Source organism: Pleurodeles waltl, chromosome 8 (assembly GCF_031143425.1).
Source record: "Pleurodeles waltl isolate 20211129_DDA chromosome 8, aPleWal1.hap1.20221129, whole genome shotgun sequence".
NCBI lineage: Eukaryota > Metazoa > Chordata > Amphibia > Caudata > Salamandridae > Pleurodeles > Pleurodeles waltl.
The window spans coordinates 820,470,463-820,489,324 of record NC_090447.1 but is presented as its reverse complement, the minus strand read 5'-3'; the positions used below and the strand labels follow the sequence as shown (position 1 = coordinate 820,489,324).

At 46.5% G+C, this 18,862-nt stretch overlaps 1 protein-coding gene across 2 annotated transcripts in view; it reads left to right on the top strand.

Moving 5' to 3' along the window:
* The window catches only part of LOC138250328 (arylsulfatase H-like), a 598,307-nt gene that overhangs the window by 178,480 nt on the left and 400,965 nt on the right, over nucleotides 1-18,862 (top strand). For both annotated transcript variants that reach the window (XM_069205094.1, XM_069205093.1), the window contains exon 4: nucleotides 14,620-14,741. In XM_069205094.1, the coding sequence (XP_069061195.1) occupies nucleotides 14,620-14,741 (122 nt within the window). The remainder of the gene's footprint in view (nucleotides 1-14,619; nucleotides 14,742-18,862) is intronic.

Genomic DNA, 18,862 nt, shown 5'->3' with positions numbered 1-18,862 from the left:
GCACTTTTTCTTGCTTATACCATTTCTGTGACTCTGCCTGTTTGTGGATTCACTGTCTGGGTCAGTTTGACAGTTGGGCTGGTTGCACCTCACCCTAGACAGTGACACAAAGGGAGCTGGTGTGTAGTCTGCATTTCCTGATGAGACATCTGTGCTAGGAGGGAGGGGAGGAGTCATCATTTACACCTAAAAGGGCTGTGCCTTCCCTCACACAATGCAATCTCCATCCTCCTGGTGAGTGATTGGGGCCTGGCCTGGGCAAGGCAGGATTTCACAATCAAGAGAGACTTCGCTTTGAAATAGGCCTACTTCAAAGGATAAAATGGGTATAAGAAGGGCACCCAAAACCACAGACTTCAGAAGACTTCTGGAAACCAAGAGGAACCTCTTCCTGGAGAAGAGCTGAAGAAGAGCTGCCCTGCCTGTGACTGTGCTTTGTGGAGGTATCCTGCAGTTGCTGCTTCTGCCAGAGTAAGAGGGCAAAGACTGGACTTTGTGTGCCTTCCATCTTGTGAAGATCTTTAAGGGCTTGATTTAGAGATTGTCGCCTGTTTTTTGAAGTCTCAGGGACCGCAAGGCTTCTCTCTGCCAGCACCTGGAGTCTCTGGAGAGACTCTTACTCTGCCCTGTGGTGCCCATCCAGTTCCTGGGACCCTGAAAGGAGACGCTGGTAGCCTAAGAGGAAGAAATCCACGCACAGAACGCTGTGCGGGGAAAAGATCGTCGTGACTCCGATCTGCGGCAGAAAAATCGCCGGCTCGCCGGCTCCGCGGCTGAAAATCGACACTTGCCCACAAACCGACCGAAGAATCAATGTACGGAGCTGGAGAAACGACACGCAGTATTGCTGACGGAGGCTGGGAGATTGCAACCCACCCTGCGTGGGTTTCAGATCATCGTGCGGCTGGATATCCGACGCAAGCACCACTGGGCGTGTAAAAACAACGCAAGGCCTACCCGAACCCGAGAGTGCTGACTGGATCGACGCATCGCTCTCCTGCGAGAGAAGAAACAACGCACCCGACCCGGTGAAAGGAGAAACGACGCAAGGTCTCGCTCATGAGTGAAATTGACGCATCGCAAGCCCTTTTTGATGCACACTTGCCAGTGCGGGGTCATTTATGACACACCCAAGGTACATTTTCACGCTAACAGTGTTAGTGTGTGTTTAAAACTACATGAAGACTCTTTGCTGTTTAATTGATAACTTGACTTGTGTATTGTGGATTTTTGTCGTTTTGGTCTTGTTTTGTTTAGAAAAATATTCTCTATTTTTCTAAACCTGTGTTGTGCCATTTTGTAGTGTTTTCATTAAGTTACTGTGTGTGTTGGTACAAATACTTTACACCTAGCACTCTGAAGTTAAGCCTACTGCTTGTGCCAAGCTACCAAGGGGGTAAGCAGGGGTTAGCTGATGGTCATTCTCTTTTAGCCTGACTAGAGTGAGTGTCCTTGCTTGGACAGGGGGTAACCTGACTGCCAACCAAAGGCCCCATTTCTACCATCCCCTTAATATGGATAAGTACAAGCAACAACCTCTAATAAATGGTGGTCAAGCTGAGGCCTACAGGGACATAGGTGCCAGTGTCCCTATTGTGACAGAAAAATTGGTGGCCCTTGAGCAACACCTACATGGTCATCAGTACCAAGTGTCTGACGCCCATAACGACACAGTAAGCCACCCCATGGCTGTTGTTGATCTCAACGGGGGGGTACCTGGTCTAAAATAAGTTGTGGTATCCACAGACCTACCTGCAGTGTGTCTACTAGGGAATGACTTGGAGACTTCAGCTTGGGCTGAAGTGGAGTTGAAGGCCCATGCAGCCATGCTGGGCATTCCTGGGCATATTTTTGCTTTGACAAGGGCTCCAGCCAAGAAGCAAAGAGGACAGGGAAACTTGGATCCTGAAACTATGGACCAAGAGATACCCAAATGCAGGGGTAGAAAGAGTAAAAAGTTATACACTATCCCTTCCTCCACTGATAATTCCCCCTTTGAGGAGAAGGAGTCAACTCCCTGGACAGAACCTACACCTGAGAAGCCTTAAGCTGATACAGTCAAACTCTTAGATGCAGGGGGGCCTGCTAGGGAGGAGTTAAGTGTGGCACAGCAAACCTGCCCCACACTTGAGGGTTTGAGACAGCAAGCTGTCAAAGAAGAGCCAGGGGATATCAGGGGCACCCATAGGGTCTACTGGGAGAACAACCTCTAGAATTCTGAGACAAGGTACCCAAAACCTGGTGCCACCAGAAGACAGGTCATTCCCTTGCAATACAGAGAATTTTTGTTAACCTTGGCACATGATATTCCCCTTCCTAGACATTTGAGGTGAAGTAAAACCTGGGACAGACAGGTCCCTCACTTTCACCGGCCTCACATGTCTGAAGACACCAAGGAGTGTTGTCGTTCCTGTGTCACTTTCAAGCCAGTGGCAAGACAGGTGGCACTCCAAAGGCCCCCTTAATCCCACTGCCAGTGATTGGGGTGCCCTTTGGAAGGGTAGGGGTTGATATTGTTGACCCCTTGACCCTCCAACAGCTTCTGGAAACAGATTTGTTCTGGTGGTGGTGGACCATGCCACCAGGTATCCAGAAGCTATACCTCTTAGGATCAAGACAACATCTGCAGTAGCCAAAGTCCTCCTGAGAATATTTTACAGAGTGGGTTGCCCAAAAGAAGTGGTGTCAGAAAGAGGTATTATGTTTGCATACCTAAAAGCAATGTGGAAAGAGTGCTGTGTCACTTATAAATTCACCACACCGTACCATCCCTAGACAAATGGGTTGGTTGAACATTTTAATATAACACTCAGACTCTCTGAAAAACTCAGGAGGAGATGGGATGTCCTGTTACCATGCCTCCTTTTTGCCTATAGGGAGCTACATCCCCTTTGAACTCCTCTTTGGTTACCCTGTTAGGGGTCCATTAGCTCTTGTAAAGGAGGGTTGGAAGCAACCTCTGAATCCCCCTAAACAAGATATAGTGAATTATGTGCCTGGCCTAAGATCTAGAATGGCTGAGTACACGAAGGAGGCCCCTAAGAACCTTCAGGCAAGCCAGGAATTGCAAAGGCAATGGCATGACCAGAAAGCTGTCCTGACAGTGTACCAACCAGGGCGGAGAGTTTGGGTCCTGGAGCCTGTGGCACGCCAGGATAAATGGAGTGGACCACACATCATATTGGAGAAGAAGGGTGAGGCCACTTATTTAGATGACCTTGGCACTTCTAGAAGTCCTCTTAGAATACTTCATGTGAACCACCTAAAGCCCTACTATGGCAGGGCTGACTTAACGCTGCTCATGGCCACTGATGAGGGATAGGAAGAAGAGAGTGACCTTCTCCCTGACCTCTTCTCCAATACTGCAGCTGATGGCTCAGTAGATGGAGCTGTCCTAGCAGACTGCCTTACTGAGTCTCAGAAGGAAGACTGCAGTAACCTCCTATGGTATTTCTCTGAACTGCTTTCTCTAAGAGCTGGACAGACTACATGGTGTGAACACACCATTCATACAGGGGACAGTTTGGCTGTTAAAAGTAAAATTTATAGGCAATCTGACCATGCAAGAGACTGCATTAAGGCTGAAGTTCAGAAAATGCTTGACCTAGGAGTGATTGATTGCTCTGACAGCCCCTGGGCTAGCCCAGTGGTGCTGGTACCTAAACCTTACTCCCAAAATGGAAAAAGAGAGATGAGGTTCTGTGTGGATTACAGAGGGCTCAACACAGTCACCAAGACTGATGCTCACCTTATACCCAGGGCAGATGAGCTAATAGATACACTGCCATCTGCCAAGTATCCAAGCACTTTTAATTTGACTGCAGGGTATGGGCATTCCTTGACTTGACTGGGTACTATAGGAGATTTTTGAAGGATTATGGCACTATAGTTGCCCCCTCACAGAACTAACCTTCAAGACAATCCCCAAAAAGGTTAACTGGACAGAGAATTATCAAAAGGCCTTTGACACTCTGAAGGAAGATATGTGTTCTGCTCCAGTCCTATAAGCACCAGATTATTCCAGGCAATTCATAATCCAAACAGATGCTTCTGAAATGGAGATAGGGGCGGTCCTTTCCCAGAAAAATGATGATGGACATAACAAGACAGTTGCTTTAATAATCAAGGAAATATGCCATAGGGAACACAATTAAAGTGCCATAGAGAGGGAAGCCTTTGCTGTGGTTTGGGCCCTGAAGAAACTCTGGCCATACCTGTTCTCACTTCCTAGTTCGGACTGACCACAGGCCTCTCCGATGGCTACAACAGATGAAGGGTGAAAACCCCAAACTGCTTATGTGGTCCATTTCCCTACAAGGAATAGACTTTCAAGTGGATCAGAGACTTGGGACTGCCCATGCCAATGCAGATGGCCTTTCCAGGTTCTTCCACTTAGATGATGAAGACTCACCAAGGAAAGGGTAGTCTCATCCTCTTTCATTTGGGGGGGGGGGGGGGTAGTGTGAGAAAAGGCCTCTTTTTCACATGGTTAGCCCCAGTCACAGCTCAGGAGAGGAAGAAGCGGCGGGGCGGCATGAAGGGGATGGGTGGACTGAAAAAAAAAAAAGACTGAAAAAGAAACTTACCAGTTTCGTCGTGCCACCTCCGAAACGCTCCCCGTTCCTCATCTGCAGGGACAGGCTCAAGTTCCCAGCCTGCCCTGCATCTCATCCTACCTCTGCTTTCATGCTGACAGCAGCATAAAAGCACCGGTAGGATTGGATGGATCGCCCTGGCTGGGCGCTCCACGGCAGAGTGGGAGTCTCTGCCTGCTCTCTCCAATCTGGCACTACAGTGCCGAGTTGGACAGAGCCCACTGCGCATGCATGTTTTACTGGCCCGAGACGCCCAGCCAAACATACATGCGCGCTGACGGGGAGTGCTGGGTGCTCCACCTCAAGTCCCTGTCATGACAGTGGCCCGCCCCTTTTGCAGTAAAAACATGATAAACATAGTATATAACATTTTTACTTTAAATGTTTTGCAGAAGCTGCTTCTGGAAGAGGGTGGAGCGACACTCCACCGCTATAGCAGAGGAGCTGTCCCTGGTTAGCCCCCAACTTTTTGCCTGATGTATGATGTAGCCTAGAAATTGTAGTGCCGAGGGCCCCTGCAAACCAAGTTCCCTCTGTCAGAGCTTCTTTCCCTAAAACTATTGTGATGCATTGGCACAATTGGATACACCTGTAACTACCACTGTAAGTCTCTTGTGAAAAGTACTTAGGTACCTAGGACAGGGGGTACTAAGGGTGGGTCCCTGAGGACAGCAGCACTGATTGTGCCACCTTCTAGGGCCATGTATCCAGATGCCCCCAGCACTGTCATTGCAGGCTGGGTGTCCTGGTGCAAGCCTAAATCACAAACTCGACATGGCACACTGCCTGTGTGCCCTGTCCACCATAGACTGCATATACCATGGGTAAGACACCCCTCTGGCAGGCCTCCCAGCCCTAAAGCAGGGCACACCATATCATATGTGAGGGCATAGCTGCATGAGCAATATTCCCCCACTGTGTCCAAACAACTCAGAAGGATAAATCTAAACTGGTACCAGTATTGAATATATCTGTAAATGAATCCAGGGGTCACCTGAGAGGTGCCCCCTGTCACGACTCGGTCGTCCCATTTCCAGGGGGCGCTGTAAGGGGACTGTCAGAAGCCTGGGAATCACCTTGAACACCTATCTAGAGTCCCTTGCTGACCCCTGTTTGTTTCTCTTTTCTCTATGGTACACTTGTATAGTACTACATTTGCTTCTTGGGACTGCAAATCCCATAATGCACAGCTTGGTAGTCAGGAAAACCCGGATTCTGTTTCCCATTGTCTTCTATGGGAGAAGTCCAGTTGCTCCTTTTCACTGGATCCTCTCCTCCAGGACTTGCAAGTTTCCGAAACTACACACACCTGTGACCTCTCCTGTGCAGCCCAGCTTGGAACTGCTTATAAGCAGCCATTTCCTCAAGCTCCCCATCGTGCATTGGACTTCAATTCCTTTGTGTTACAGACCCCTTGTCGGATGGTGTTCCAGTTTTGTTCCTGTTCTGTTCCAGCCTGATCCTGTTTTCTGTTTCTCTGCCCAGCTCCTGATTGTTCCAGCCAGAGTCTGCTCTCTATCTCTTAGCCTTGTATCTGTTTGTTTCTTCCAAAGCCTGCTCCCTGTTTCTCTGCCCTGCTCCTGCCTTGTTTCAGCCTGAACCTTCTCTCTGTTTCCCAGTCCTGTTTACTGCTCATTTCCTACTCCCTGTATTCCAGTCCTGTCCTTGCCTGTTCCAGCCATAGCCTGTTCTCAGTTTCCCAGTCCTGTCTCTGTTTGTCTCTGTTTGTCCCAGCCAGAAGTTTGCGCCCTGTTTTCAAGTCCTAGTCCCGCCTTTGCTTCAGCCTGAGCCTGTTCCTAGTTCTTGCCTCTGCCTCTTTGTTTGTTCCCTTCTGTTTCTGTTTCTTCTTGGTTCTTTGTGTCTGGTAAGTGTTCTATCAGTCTTCACCAGTGTATACGTGTCCTCCTGTGTACTGGGGTTGGCTCCTGGTCTCCAGGAGGTAATTCCAGCCCCCATCCTTGTCCAGTGTTATACGTTGTATTTCGTGCCTAACAGTGACAGTGTGCTATTGCTGTTTTCTCAGGAATCGCCACTGTGTTTCCAGCTGGACCCACAAGAGCGTGTCCTGTGTATGTAAGTACTATCCTTGTTTGTGCTCTATGGTCCAGAGACAGAATCATTTCTGCTGCCTCCTTTCTATGGGGCTGGCAGGGTGACTATCTGTAAGAGCAAACTGCACAGAGGCATTGAGATTCCCTGTCACTGTGGGAGGTTCTGTGCCTTACTCTGTGTACAACCCCAGCGTGTTTGTCCACTGGTAATCCGTTTCCTGTTTGTTCACACAAGGGTTGCTCTGCTTTTACTTTCCTTTTTCCTGTGCCTGTCCATAGCTGTCCTTTCCGCGTATGCCTTTAGCTGCTCTTCTGCCCCAGCACACTACCTCTCTAGGATATTCGGTGACCTCAAGGGGTGTCCCAACCATAGTCCTGATCAGACCCGCCCGAAACCGTGACACCCCCTGCAAAAGCTAACTACCCTGGCATGGTTGCTGACTGGTTCTATCCAGCCTGCCACCTCCAGACACCCAATCTACAATCCATCTCTCTGGTTTGTGGAACAAAGCACATCCTGGGTGGAGGTGCCAGCAACCCCCTCCCTCAAGAATGTGCACTGCCCTGGAGGTGAGCTTCAAAGGGCCGACCGCCTTCGAAACTCGACCCCTAGGCCTGCTGCTAGCAGCAGATGGTAAACCCCGTGCAAACCCCCACTTTTGGCAGGAGCAATGGCAGAAAACTCAAACAAAGAGTAGGAGGAATGGCCCCACATGGCATGCACCACCCCTAAAGTGTTGCCTGCGAGGTGGGCGCTCCATTTAATTTTTCTCCGTCTTGGATGGAAGGAAAAGAGCCAATCAGGGATAGGGAAGTGACCCTTCCCACAAGAAGTGGTCACTTTAGTGGGTGTAGCTGTTGTAGTTGGACTCTTGCTCTAGGCAAGACTGCTGGTTTAAGGATGACAGTACTTATGTTTGTAGGCGACTATGTCAGTCCTACAACAAATCGCAACTGTTATCCCAACCCTCCCGGCTCACAAGCAGCACCTCACCAAAAACCCAAATAGTAAAAGGTGAATTGTGGCAGCCATTACACATGGACTCAACAGTGTAACATCTCAGGGAGTGTTGTGGTTAAACTGAGATTACCCCTTTCTCACATGAACTCAATGTCTCAATCAAACACAGGCAATGAAGAAGATGCAGTAAAGTTTCAATAGGTTTTATGTAGCAAAACTGCAATCTGTGATAAATTGCATGGGATGCAATGATTAGGATAATGAACAGTGCGAGAAACAGAATGGTAAAGACAAGTCATTAATACAAAGACCCCCACCATCTTGCAATAACATGAAAAGACTTGAAATGTGAAATATGTCCTAATACCCTAGCATGATAGGCCTAACCTCTAACCTAAAAGAGTGCTAGGCATGTTAAACCTAATCTGCCAATGCCATGTCCATGAAAAGAACCCCTAACCCTTGTTACCTTGGAATGAGGTCTCTAGCTCAGACTCCGTAAGGACACGAAGACTGGGTCAGCGTCAAGGCAACGTGCAGCATCGATACCAGTGATGGCATCTGGTCAGAATCCCTCTGACTATCTGTTTAAGTGAGGATTATTTATACAGATCTGCTTGGACCCCTGATGTAGGTTTGTTCCCAAACAATAGAGAACAAGGCATTTTACGGGCAGTAATTTATGTAAACAATTGCCTTGAAAGCGTGAAGTGGGAAAGTACCTCAACTGTACACCTACAGTTTGTTTATATTTGTCGCTTGATATTGACGCCTTAGCGTGGTGGCACTGATAACGAAAACTAAAACATAGGCCTAACTAAAAACATCTTAAAAGATTGAATTAAATAAATGCGCTAAAACAGAGCAAGCTAAGTAGGGTAAAAGTCACTAGGTGACGGGGGCACGATTCTGCAAGCCAAAGGCTAAGCTAACTACTGTATCCCATTAAAACAAACTAGGATTCACTACACCCTCCCCATTGCTGTAACAAGTATGACGCCATAACTTGACAGCACCGAAGGTGAACAAATCCAAATGCTAAAAAATGCTCTGAACTAAAAGCTAAAAGCATAAAAATTAGATAAAAATCACATTTAAAAACGTGTTAAAATCAATAGCTAAAAAAACATTCAAAGAGATCTAATGTTGACAATGACAAGCTCAGAAGGCCAAAGTAAGGGCAATAAATGTATACTTTGGATTTGGTGTAAGCCAATCATCAAATTGTTTAACAATAGTCATGATCTTGAAGAGCATCTTCGAAGCCATTGAATAGAAAGGACCTCAAGAAAGAGGCCACATCGTCAGATGTTAGATCGATCACAGGATGGGCAGACGGATCCACGGAGCAGTAGTGCTTAGTAGACTCTTGTGCAGGTCCACCTTCGGGAGTTGCATCCTCCATAGTGCAAAGAGCCAAATCGTTCAACAAGGATGGCTCATAAGTGGCCTCGCGAATCAGCCTTAGTCTCAAGGGGCATGCCCGTTTAGTACTGGTCTGTGTCTAGTGGCACGGTGCAGGTAGTAATGTCCCCAGTTATTATAACAGAACATTTCCCCTTAATTCATTGTATGTAGTCCTTCATTTCAGTTAACATGGAATCAACTGTCTGGACATCCCAATCATCAGATACAACACCAGGTGTAATTACATCTGTCATACAAATTTTAAATACATATGGAACTTGAATAATCTCAGTAGGCCCATATATATCAAATGGAACATTGTCCCACACAATCCCATCAGGAATTGGCGCAGCTGAAATGTTCACAAGGGACAGGTTTCTTCGGACCTTATGTGAGGAATTATATTTTAGTTCAGACTTCATCCACAAGCTCAACTGAGTAGTGTTCAGGAAGGTAATGACCATTTATAAGCAAAAAGAAAACAGTCACAAAACCAATCCATAGAAACAATGCAAAGAATGTCAATCAGAACCATAAATAGTTCCATGGGTGGATTAAATAGTCCATGGGGACCCCTTCCCTATTACGAATGGGTTAGCACCCATTTGTAATGGGTGCTAACTGCGAATTGCTTTGCGACCGTGTTCGCGGTCACAAAGTAATTTTGCATCGCGATGCAAATCGCAAATACGAAGGGGAACACCCCTTCCTATTTGCGAGTTGCATTCCCATTTTGCGAGTCGGTAACCAGATTACCGACTTGCAAAATGGGAATGAGCATTGCGATGCGCGTTTTGCATGGCACAAACAGCGAATTTCGCTATTTGCACCATGCAAAACGCTTTGTACATCTGGCCCCTAATCTCATGCGCTGCATTACATGTGGTAGGGCGCCTTCAAACCAGTTCTGATGCTTCTGATAAGCGAGCAGCAGTATTTCATGATACTGGTATGCTTGGCACTGTATTGGTACGTTTGCAATTCTGTATGTGTGGAATGTGAATGTAGTGTTGTCTTCCGTTGGAAACTGTATCCAGGAATAAAATGTTTCTGTTTGGTAAGCTTCACTAGCTTCCACTATGAATGTCACATCCCCGCCCTCTTCTGTTAAGCCATGCCCTACTATATGTAAAGTTAATGCTTGTCTAGCATTCTCAGGAATGTCTATGGCGTTAGCCATATTGTAAAATGGGTATAAGAGATGGAACACCAAATGGGGAGTAAAGTCCTTTTATGAGTTCGAGCTTGAACAGCCTACAGACTAATTAGATGGTCCCTGTTCATCCGTGGAGGATCTTCCCCAAGAGCGCGGACATCTCCGTATAATGGTCCTTAGGGTACCTGTGGTAATTGAGACAGTGATAATCAGGGTATCTGTATATTAGTGCCTAAAGACCATAGTTGATGGCGCAATGTTGTAGTTGGACTCTTGCTCTAAGCAAGACTGCTGGTTTAAGGATGACAGTACTTATGTTTGTAGGCGACTATGCCAGTCCGATAACAAATCGCAACTGTCATCCCAACCCTCCTGGCTAGGAAGCAGCACCTCACCAGAAACCCAAATAGTAAAAGGTGAATTGTGGCAGCCTTTACGCATGGACTCCAGAGTATGACATCTCAGGGAGTGTCGTTGTTAAATGGAGATTACCCCTTTCTCACATGAACTCAATGTCTCAATCAAACACAGGCAATGAAGAAGATGCAGTAAAGTTTAAATAGGTTTTATTTAGCAGAACTGCAATCTGCGATAAGTTGCATGGGCTGTAATGATTAGGGTAATGAACAGTGCAGGAGACAGAATGGTAAAGACAAGAGTCATTAATACAAAGACCTCCATCATCTTGCAATAACATGAAAAGACATGAAATGTGAAATATGTCCTAATACCCTAGCATGATAGGCCTAACCTCTAACTTAAAAGAGAGCTAGGTATGTTAAACCTACTCTGCCAATGCCTTGTCCATGAGAAGAACCCCTAACCCTCGTTACCTTGGAATGAGGTCTCTAGATCAGACTCTGTAAGGACACGAAGACTGGGTCAGCGTCAAGGCGACGTGTAGCTTCGATAGCAGCAATGGCATCTGGTCGGAATCCCTCTGACTATCTGTTTAAGTGAGGAGTATATATACAGATTTGCTTGGACCCCTGATATAGGTTTGTTCCCAAACAATAAATAACAAGGCATGCTTGGGACGGTAATTTATATAAACAATTCCCTGGAAAGCGTGAGGAGGGAAAGTACCTCAAGTGAACACCTACAGTTTGTTTATCTTTGTCGCTTGATATTGACGCTTTAGCATGGTGACACTGAGAACGCAAACTAAAACATGAGCCTAACTAAAAACAAGGCAGCCATCTTAAAAGATTCAATTAAATAAATGTGCTAAAACAGAGCAAGCTAAGTAGGGTAAATGCCACTAGGTGATGGAGGCCCGAGTCTGCAAGCCAAAGGCTAAGCTAACTCCTGTATACTATTAAAACAAACTAGAATTCACTACATAACACCCAAAGGTAGTTGGCCCATTGGTCACTACCAGGTTCCCCCTAAAAGGCCCACTAAATACAGTATTTAGTGGGCACCCCTAGACAAGGAAATAAGATTCAATGGACAAAAGAAGACCAGTACCAAGAAGATCCAAGGCACAAGAACTGTGGACCGGCTGCAACAAAGAAAAGGTGCCAAATCCTGCCTGCTGCACCCAGGACCAGACAATCTCCTCTGAGGACAAACTCTAATGAACCCCAGGGGACCTCCAGGCTTCGCAAATCACCATAGAACTCCCTCCAGAGTGAAAGTACCACTTCACATCAGCAAGTAACCAGCAAGCCATTGAGGGTCACTTCACTGACCTGCTGCTAACTCCCAAAGCGGAGGTCACAGCTGAACCCTACAACACACCAACCACCTGCTAGGACAAACCCTGCAAATGTGCCTAGTTTGGTGGCACTGCATCCTCCGGTGGTCAAACTGTAACAATACCCTGGGTATTGTTTAGCAAATGTTGGACATCGAGAGAACCTTTCCACCCGGGGTTGAAAAAGGACCAGGAGGAAGCCCCAGTCGAGAGACTTCAGGAACACCCTGGACTTCCCACCAGAGTGCCCCCATTGTCCTCCAATTGACCCTTGAACCAACTTACCTCCTGCTCCAGAGCGCATTCTTGTGCACAGCTCCTGGCTCACCAATTCTCTCTGCACCCAGCGGCCATTTGCCCAGCACTGAAGAACCAGCTGTGCCTTAAGCGTCCCCCACCCCTTGCGACCTCGACACTTCAAGGGGACTCCAGGGAACCATCTTTAAACTTACCTGTGCTCTGCTTTTCCAAGTGGTCCCCCGAAGTGGCCCTGTACCAGCTCCAGAGGCCTTTCATCTCTGCTCCCGCTGGAACCGGAAGCCGCCAGAACTTCTCCAGCTGGTGCAGTGGGCCACCGACATCCTCGACCAATCTGCAAAAGAAGAACTTGGTAAACTAACTGTACTATTTTCTATATGTATTTTTAAAGGTGATCTTCTACTGATTCCTGTAGTGCATAATTATGCACAAAAAGTCTATTTTTGTTAAACTTCACAAATTCATTGCTCAAAAAGTACTTAATAAATTATGATTATCTTGGTCTTCACAATTACCTAAAAATCTGAAGTATTTTTATAAATTGGTCTTGAGTTATTCCTTTGAGTGTGTGAGTTGCATGATTGATACTGTGAGTACAAGAAATGCTTTGCACTTCTCCAAGACTGGCCTAACTGCTACCTTAAAAATTAGAGCATTAGGTGATCTGATTTTTACCCCTGTAAACCAACATGTGGTTGCCTGGACCCCCTGCACAGTGTGCCTAGCTTTACACAGTACATAGAGGTCCAGCCTCCTACAACTCCTACAAGTTTTGAGATTCGCATCCAGAGGACCTGGGCCAGTCTTAACTCATTCCATTCTGATAGGAATACAAAACTCACTTGGTTGAGTAATTATGCTGAGGGCAATATATTTAAACAATCAATCAGGAATTTGTAAAGCACACTACTCACCCGTGAGGGTCTCAAGGTGCTGAGGAGTGGGGAGAGAAGCTGGTGGGGGCTGCTACTGCTCGAACAGCCAGGTCTTGAGAAGTTTCCTGAAGGTAAGGAGATCTTTGGTCTGGCGGAGGTGGGTGGGAAGAGTGTTCCACATTTTGGCGGCGAGGTGTGAGAATGATGTACCGCCGCTTGTAGTTCTGCGGACGTGTGGGACGGTTGCGAGGGCGAGGTCGGCGGAGCGGAGATGCCGGGTCGGGGTGTAGAAGGAGAGCCATCTGTTGAGGTATTCTGGTCCGGTGTTGTGCAGTGCTGTGTGAGCATGGGTGAGGAGTTTTAAGGTGATTCTCTTGTTGACTGGGAGCCAGTGCAGGTTTCTGAGGGGGTCTGTGATGTGGCATTGGTGGGATGTCCAGGATGAGGTGTGCGGAGGCGTTCTGGATGCGTCGCAGCCTTTTCTGGAGTTTGGCTGTGGTTCCTGCGTATAGGGCATTGTCGTAGTCCAGTTTACTGCTTACCGGGCTTGGGTGACTGTTCTTCTGGTTTCGGTGGGTATCCATTTGTAGATCTTTCGGAGCATGCAGGGGGTGTTGAAGCAGGAGTAGGAGATGGCTTTGACTTGCTGGGTCATGGATAATGAGGAGTCCAAGATGAATCCTAGGTTGCATGTGTGGTCGGTGGGAGTCGGAGCGGCTCCGAGAGTTGCAGGCCACCAGGAATCATCCCGTGTGGAGGGGGTGGAGCCGAAGATGAGGACTTCCGTCTTGTCAGAATTGAGTTTGAGGCAGCTGCTCTTCATCCATTCGGCAACGGCCTTCATTCCTTCGTGGAGGTTGATCTTGGTGGAGTCCTTGGTGAGGGAGAGGATCAGCTTGGTGACGTCTGCGTTTGAGATGATGTTGAGGTTGTGGGATCGGGTGATGTTAGCGTGTGGGGCCATATAGATGTTGAAGAGGGTCGGGCTGAGGGACGAACCCTGGGTTACGCCGCAGATGATTTTGGTGGCCTCCAAGCGGAATTTTAGAGACTGTCGTTGATTGCTTGGCATGTGACATTAATACAGGGACTAGAACTGAATGTAATTAGGCTCTAAAGGACCTAATAGCAAGTAGGAGTCAGTTGCAGATGTGCTGGCTGGGCAGTGGTTCAAAACCGTGATGCAGTTGTTGGTCAGAGCATGCATGAGCTCACTTATGTTGCCCTTTGCATTTTGGTGAATTGACATCCAAAAATTGCTACTCCTTCATGCAGGTTGGTGCTGTAATTAATTTTGAAAAGTGATATGAAACATCCAAAATAAATTACTGGTAAATGGGCACAAGAACCGAAGAGCATTAAGCAAACCTTACCAGAGGAATCTCTGACTATAGTGCATGAACCAGCACCACTGCAGAGCCATATTATATCTACAGACCTAAATTATATTTGTAGATACTGGTGCAGAAATACAGTTTTTACTGTAAATGTTATTACAGATTGGTCTACACCAGAAATTGGGAAGATATCTGTAATCAGAACCAATAATATACACATAAATTTCTATCTTTTATTAAGAACCATGTATTGTATATGACTGGCGCCTTTAACTTTCAGCACCCCAAACATCGACAGACTGGCAAAGGAGGGAGTAAAACTCAATCAGCATATCGCTGCAGCTCCAGTATGCACCCCAAGCAGGGCAGCCTTTATGACAGGTCGATATCCTATTCGATCAGGTTAGTGTTTTCATATTATTTTTTTATATGAGTTCCTTGTATGCAATTTCTATCTTTAATCCTAGTGTTTTCTTTTTCTCAACAATGCCCATAATGATTTCTGGTCTTCAAGAACATGGACACACAGTATTGCCCTCACATTTTCTCAGTCTTGAGTTCATTCACTATATAATCACCCTTTCTAATAGGTGTAATGACCCATACTAGGGAGGGTTTAGTCCTGATTCAGAAACATTTGCCTTCAATTAAGTAGGATTTATTCCTCACTAACTTCTAAATTTTCAGTCAACAAATCTCATGTATTCATGGATGAACGGTTTGTGAATCTTGTTGCAGTGCTCTTCTACAAACAGATAGTTGATATACAACATAGATCAGGGGTCTGCATTGTAATCGAAGATCCCATTGACGAGGGCTTGCCATGCAAAGTCCAGTATCAAGGATGCATTGCGCAGTCAAGGCAACACTTCAGTTCCTAAAACCTGTGAGGCAGCAATGCTAGAACCTTGCTGCGACGTTGTTGAGTCTGCTATTGATAAGAGACTTGTGATGCGAGGGCTGGGGAGGGGAAGTTTTGAACAACAGTGGTTCTGATGTGGGCAGTGGGGTTGATGGAGAGACCTTGGGTTGAGAGAAACCTTGCCATAGAGGCGATGTGTTGCTTGGCCATGATGCTTGGGCTTGCACTGCACAGTGGAGAAGACACATTAGTTCTGCTAGATCCACAGATGAGGTGGCAAAGCAGCTTCAGACTCACTTCCAAGGCTCCAGGACTTGAGTGTTATCACTTGACAGGGTAGGGCTCATAGATGGTAGAGTGCTAAAGGTGCTGGAGCCTTCTGTCCCTGAGGCTCTAGTCAGGAGGCTGGCCAACTAGTCCTTGGAATCACTCTGGTGTCCTGGGTTCAACCGATGCAGGTTCAGTCAGAAGGACAGGCAAGATGGCAGCAGGTCAGCACAGCAGGGCAGCAGTCCTTCAGAGCAGCAGTCTAGAACAGTGGCAGTCCTTTCAGCAACACAGTAGTCTTCCTGGCAGAGTATCCACCGGTCCAGAAGTGTGCTGAAGAGTTGGTGTCTTTGGCTCAATATTGATAATTGGGCCTTGCTTTGAAGTGGGTGAAGCTTCTAGAGACTTTTTTTTTAAGCCCACAGGCTTCATGCCTTCCTTGCCCTGGCTCTAGACTAACTATAGAGGGTATACAACCCTTTGTGTGGAGTCAGGACACAGCATATTAAAGTGTAAGTTGGTCTGTACTCAGTTCCGCCCTCCCGTCTTGCCAGTAATGGCCAATCCAGGCACACCTAAGCTCTTGTGTGCGTGTGGCTGGCTAGGAGGAATACACAAGGCCCAACTTTTCAGCTACACCCAGTCATGTCATCCAGAGTCAGGCTTCATTCAATAAATGGATAAGGCAGGAAAATGCCAACTTTTTAAAAGTAGCATTTTCAAAATTGTAATTTAAAATCTGACTTCACCATGAGAGAGGACTTTTCATTTCAATTCCAAAGACACCAAACATGAATTGGTGTCCAGTTCCCATTTGGAAATTATCACTTACTAAATGTAATAAGGTAACTCCAATGTTGTCCTATGGGAGAGGCAGGCCTCGCAATTGTGAAAAACGATTTTGAGAGTTTTTCACGATGAGGACATGTAAAACTGAAAAGTACATATCCTACTTTTAAATACACTGCACCCTGCCCTTTGGGTGAATCATGACCTACCCTAGGATTGACTTGCGTGTACTAAAAAGGACAATTTGGTCCTTGCAAAACGTTTATTTTACCAGGTCGAAATGGCAGTTTAAAATTTAACAGACAGCCTGCAATGACAGACCTCAGACATATTTAAAAAGGTTACTTAAGTGGATGGCACAATCAGTGCAGCAGGCCCACTAGTAGTGTTGCATAGGTTCTCATTATCCTAATGAGACTACTGGATTTGGGCAGCAGAATCACTTGTACTGCGGGGGACTGAGTCTGAACCCACACCAGGTGACACCTGTCAGCCTAATCCGGGTTTTCTTCTGGCTAACTAGCAGTGCCTCATCGCCACCCAAGAGCAGAGATGATTGGGCAACCAGGCGCATTACACAAATGACTCCTCAGGGAAATCGTGGTCACTCAGATCTCATCCGTTTCTCTCAGTTACATTAGTCTCACATATGCAAGGACAATCAGAGGCAGATTATAGCTCAATAAGCTTTTATTGAAGTAACTGCATCTTAGATAATAAAGCATGTATTGCAATAACTAGGACGATGAAGCACAATAAGGTTAAGATTGTGACAAGGAGAGTAAAACACAAAAATAACGCCACCACTGTGTCACTAAGGGCCATATTTATACTTTTTGACGCACAACTGCACCAACGCAGTTGTGCGTCAAAAATTTTAACGCCGGCTAATGCCATTCCAAAGAGCCATTTATTGAATGGTGTTAGCCGGTGCTGCGGACTGGTGTGCATAAAAAAAAAATGACTCACACCAGGCAGCGCCGGCGTAGGGGAAAATGGAGCTTGGGCGTCAAAAAATGGGGCAAGTCAGGCTGAGGCAAAATTTTCACCTCAACCCGATTTGCGCCATTTTTTTTTACGCCCAACCCCCATTGAAATGACTCCTGTCTTAGCAAAGACAGGAGTCATGCCCCCTTGCCCAATGGCCATCCCCAGGGGACTTATGTCCCCAGGGCATGGTCATTGGGCATAGTGGCATGTAGGGGGGCACAAATCAGGCCCCCTATGCCACAAAAAAAATACATAAAAAAATACCTACCTGCACTTACCTTTCTCTCCCTGGGATGGCTCCCTCCATCCTTGGCTGTCCTCCTGGGGTGGGCAAGGGTGGCAGGGGGTGCCCCTGAGGGCAAGGGAGGGCACCTCTGGGCTCCTTCTGATCCCACAGGTCCCTTAAGGCCTGCCCTGACCCAGGCGTTAAAAAAACGGCGCCCATCAGGCTGGGCGCCGTTTTTTAAGGCCTGCCCACTCCTGTGCGTCAAAATGACGTCACAGTATAAATATGGGGCACAGGCCTGAAAGTCATTTTTTAGACGGGAACGCCTACCTTGCATATAATTAACGCAAGGCAGGTTCCCCCTTCTAAAAAATGGCGCACATGGTGGAACTTTGACGCCCGCTGCGTCGGACGTCAAAGTATAAATACGGGGCAGTGTTTGCGCTGATTGTGCGTCAAAAATTTTGACGCACATTCGGCGCAAACAGAGTATAAATATGGCCCTAAGATTGTAAAGGATAGTTCCTACCTAGGCTATGTTAGAGCACAGCATGTTAAGCTCTAATTCTGCCCTTCAGGTTTCCCCTGGAAAGACATCAACCTTCATACCTGAGCAAGAGGCCTTTGTCTACATAAGCAGCTGCTGCGAAGCACTCAGCTATCAGCATACAGTCGTGGTCATCTGGCTGGAATCTCCCTCTAACGTACATGGGTCAAAGTAGTGTTTATATAATAAAACAGCTGATGTTCCAAGAAAGAATCCTCATGTAAGAGTGTATATGTTTCTGTGAACTTTGGAGACAAAGCGTACCACTTTTGCCGGCAACCTTACTGCAGCCTTGAGAAAAGCACAGAGTGAAACAAAATGTCTTGTTTAAGAACGCAGTGCTGACCTAGGCGAAGAGCAGCTAGATAGAGAAAATAAAACAAGACCGCCAATGTAGCTATTGTTGAAAGAATATAATGAAGCTGGAATAAAACATATCTAGGTTTAAGTGCACATTGGCGGCCTAGTTTGCTAAAATAACATGTCTAAAACTATAGCTAAAATGGCTACACACCACCCTCCACTTGCTGGTTCAAAGGTGGTTCCAAGCCTAATTATATACAAAGCTACTAAAATTTAACCTAAGGCTTATATTTAGGAAAGTCAATAATGACAAGTTAAAGACACTTGAGCATGTATTAAAAAGAAAATGTTAAATGTTAATTGTGGTTTCAGGCAAAGCTGATTTTCAAATGTCAGAGTCATTTTTAAAATCGCCAGTCGAATCCGGAATAAGTGAAGACAGGAAATCTTCCACTTTAGCAGGTGGTAAATTAGGAAGTTCATTGCCAAGGAAAACCAAGGAGCATTTGTGTCCCAAACCCTGAGCTCCAGCCAAGGCA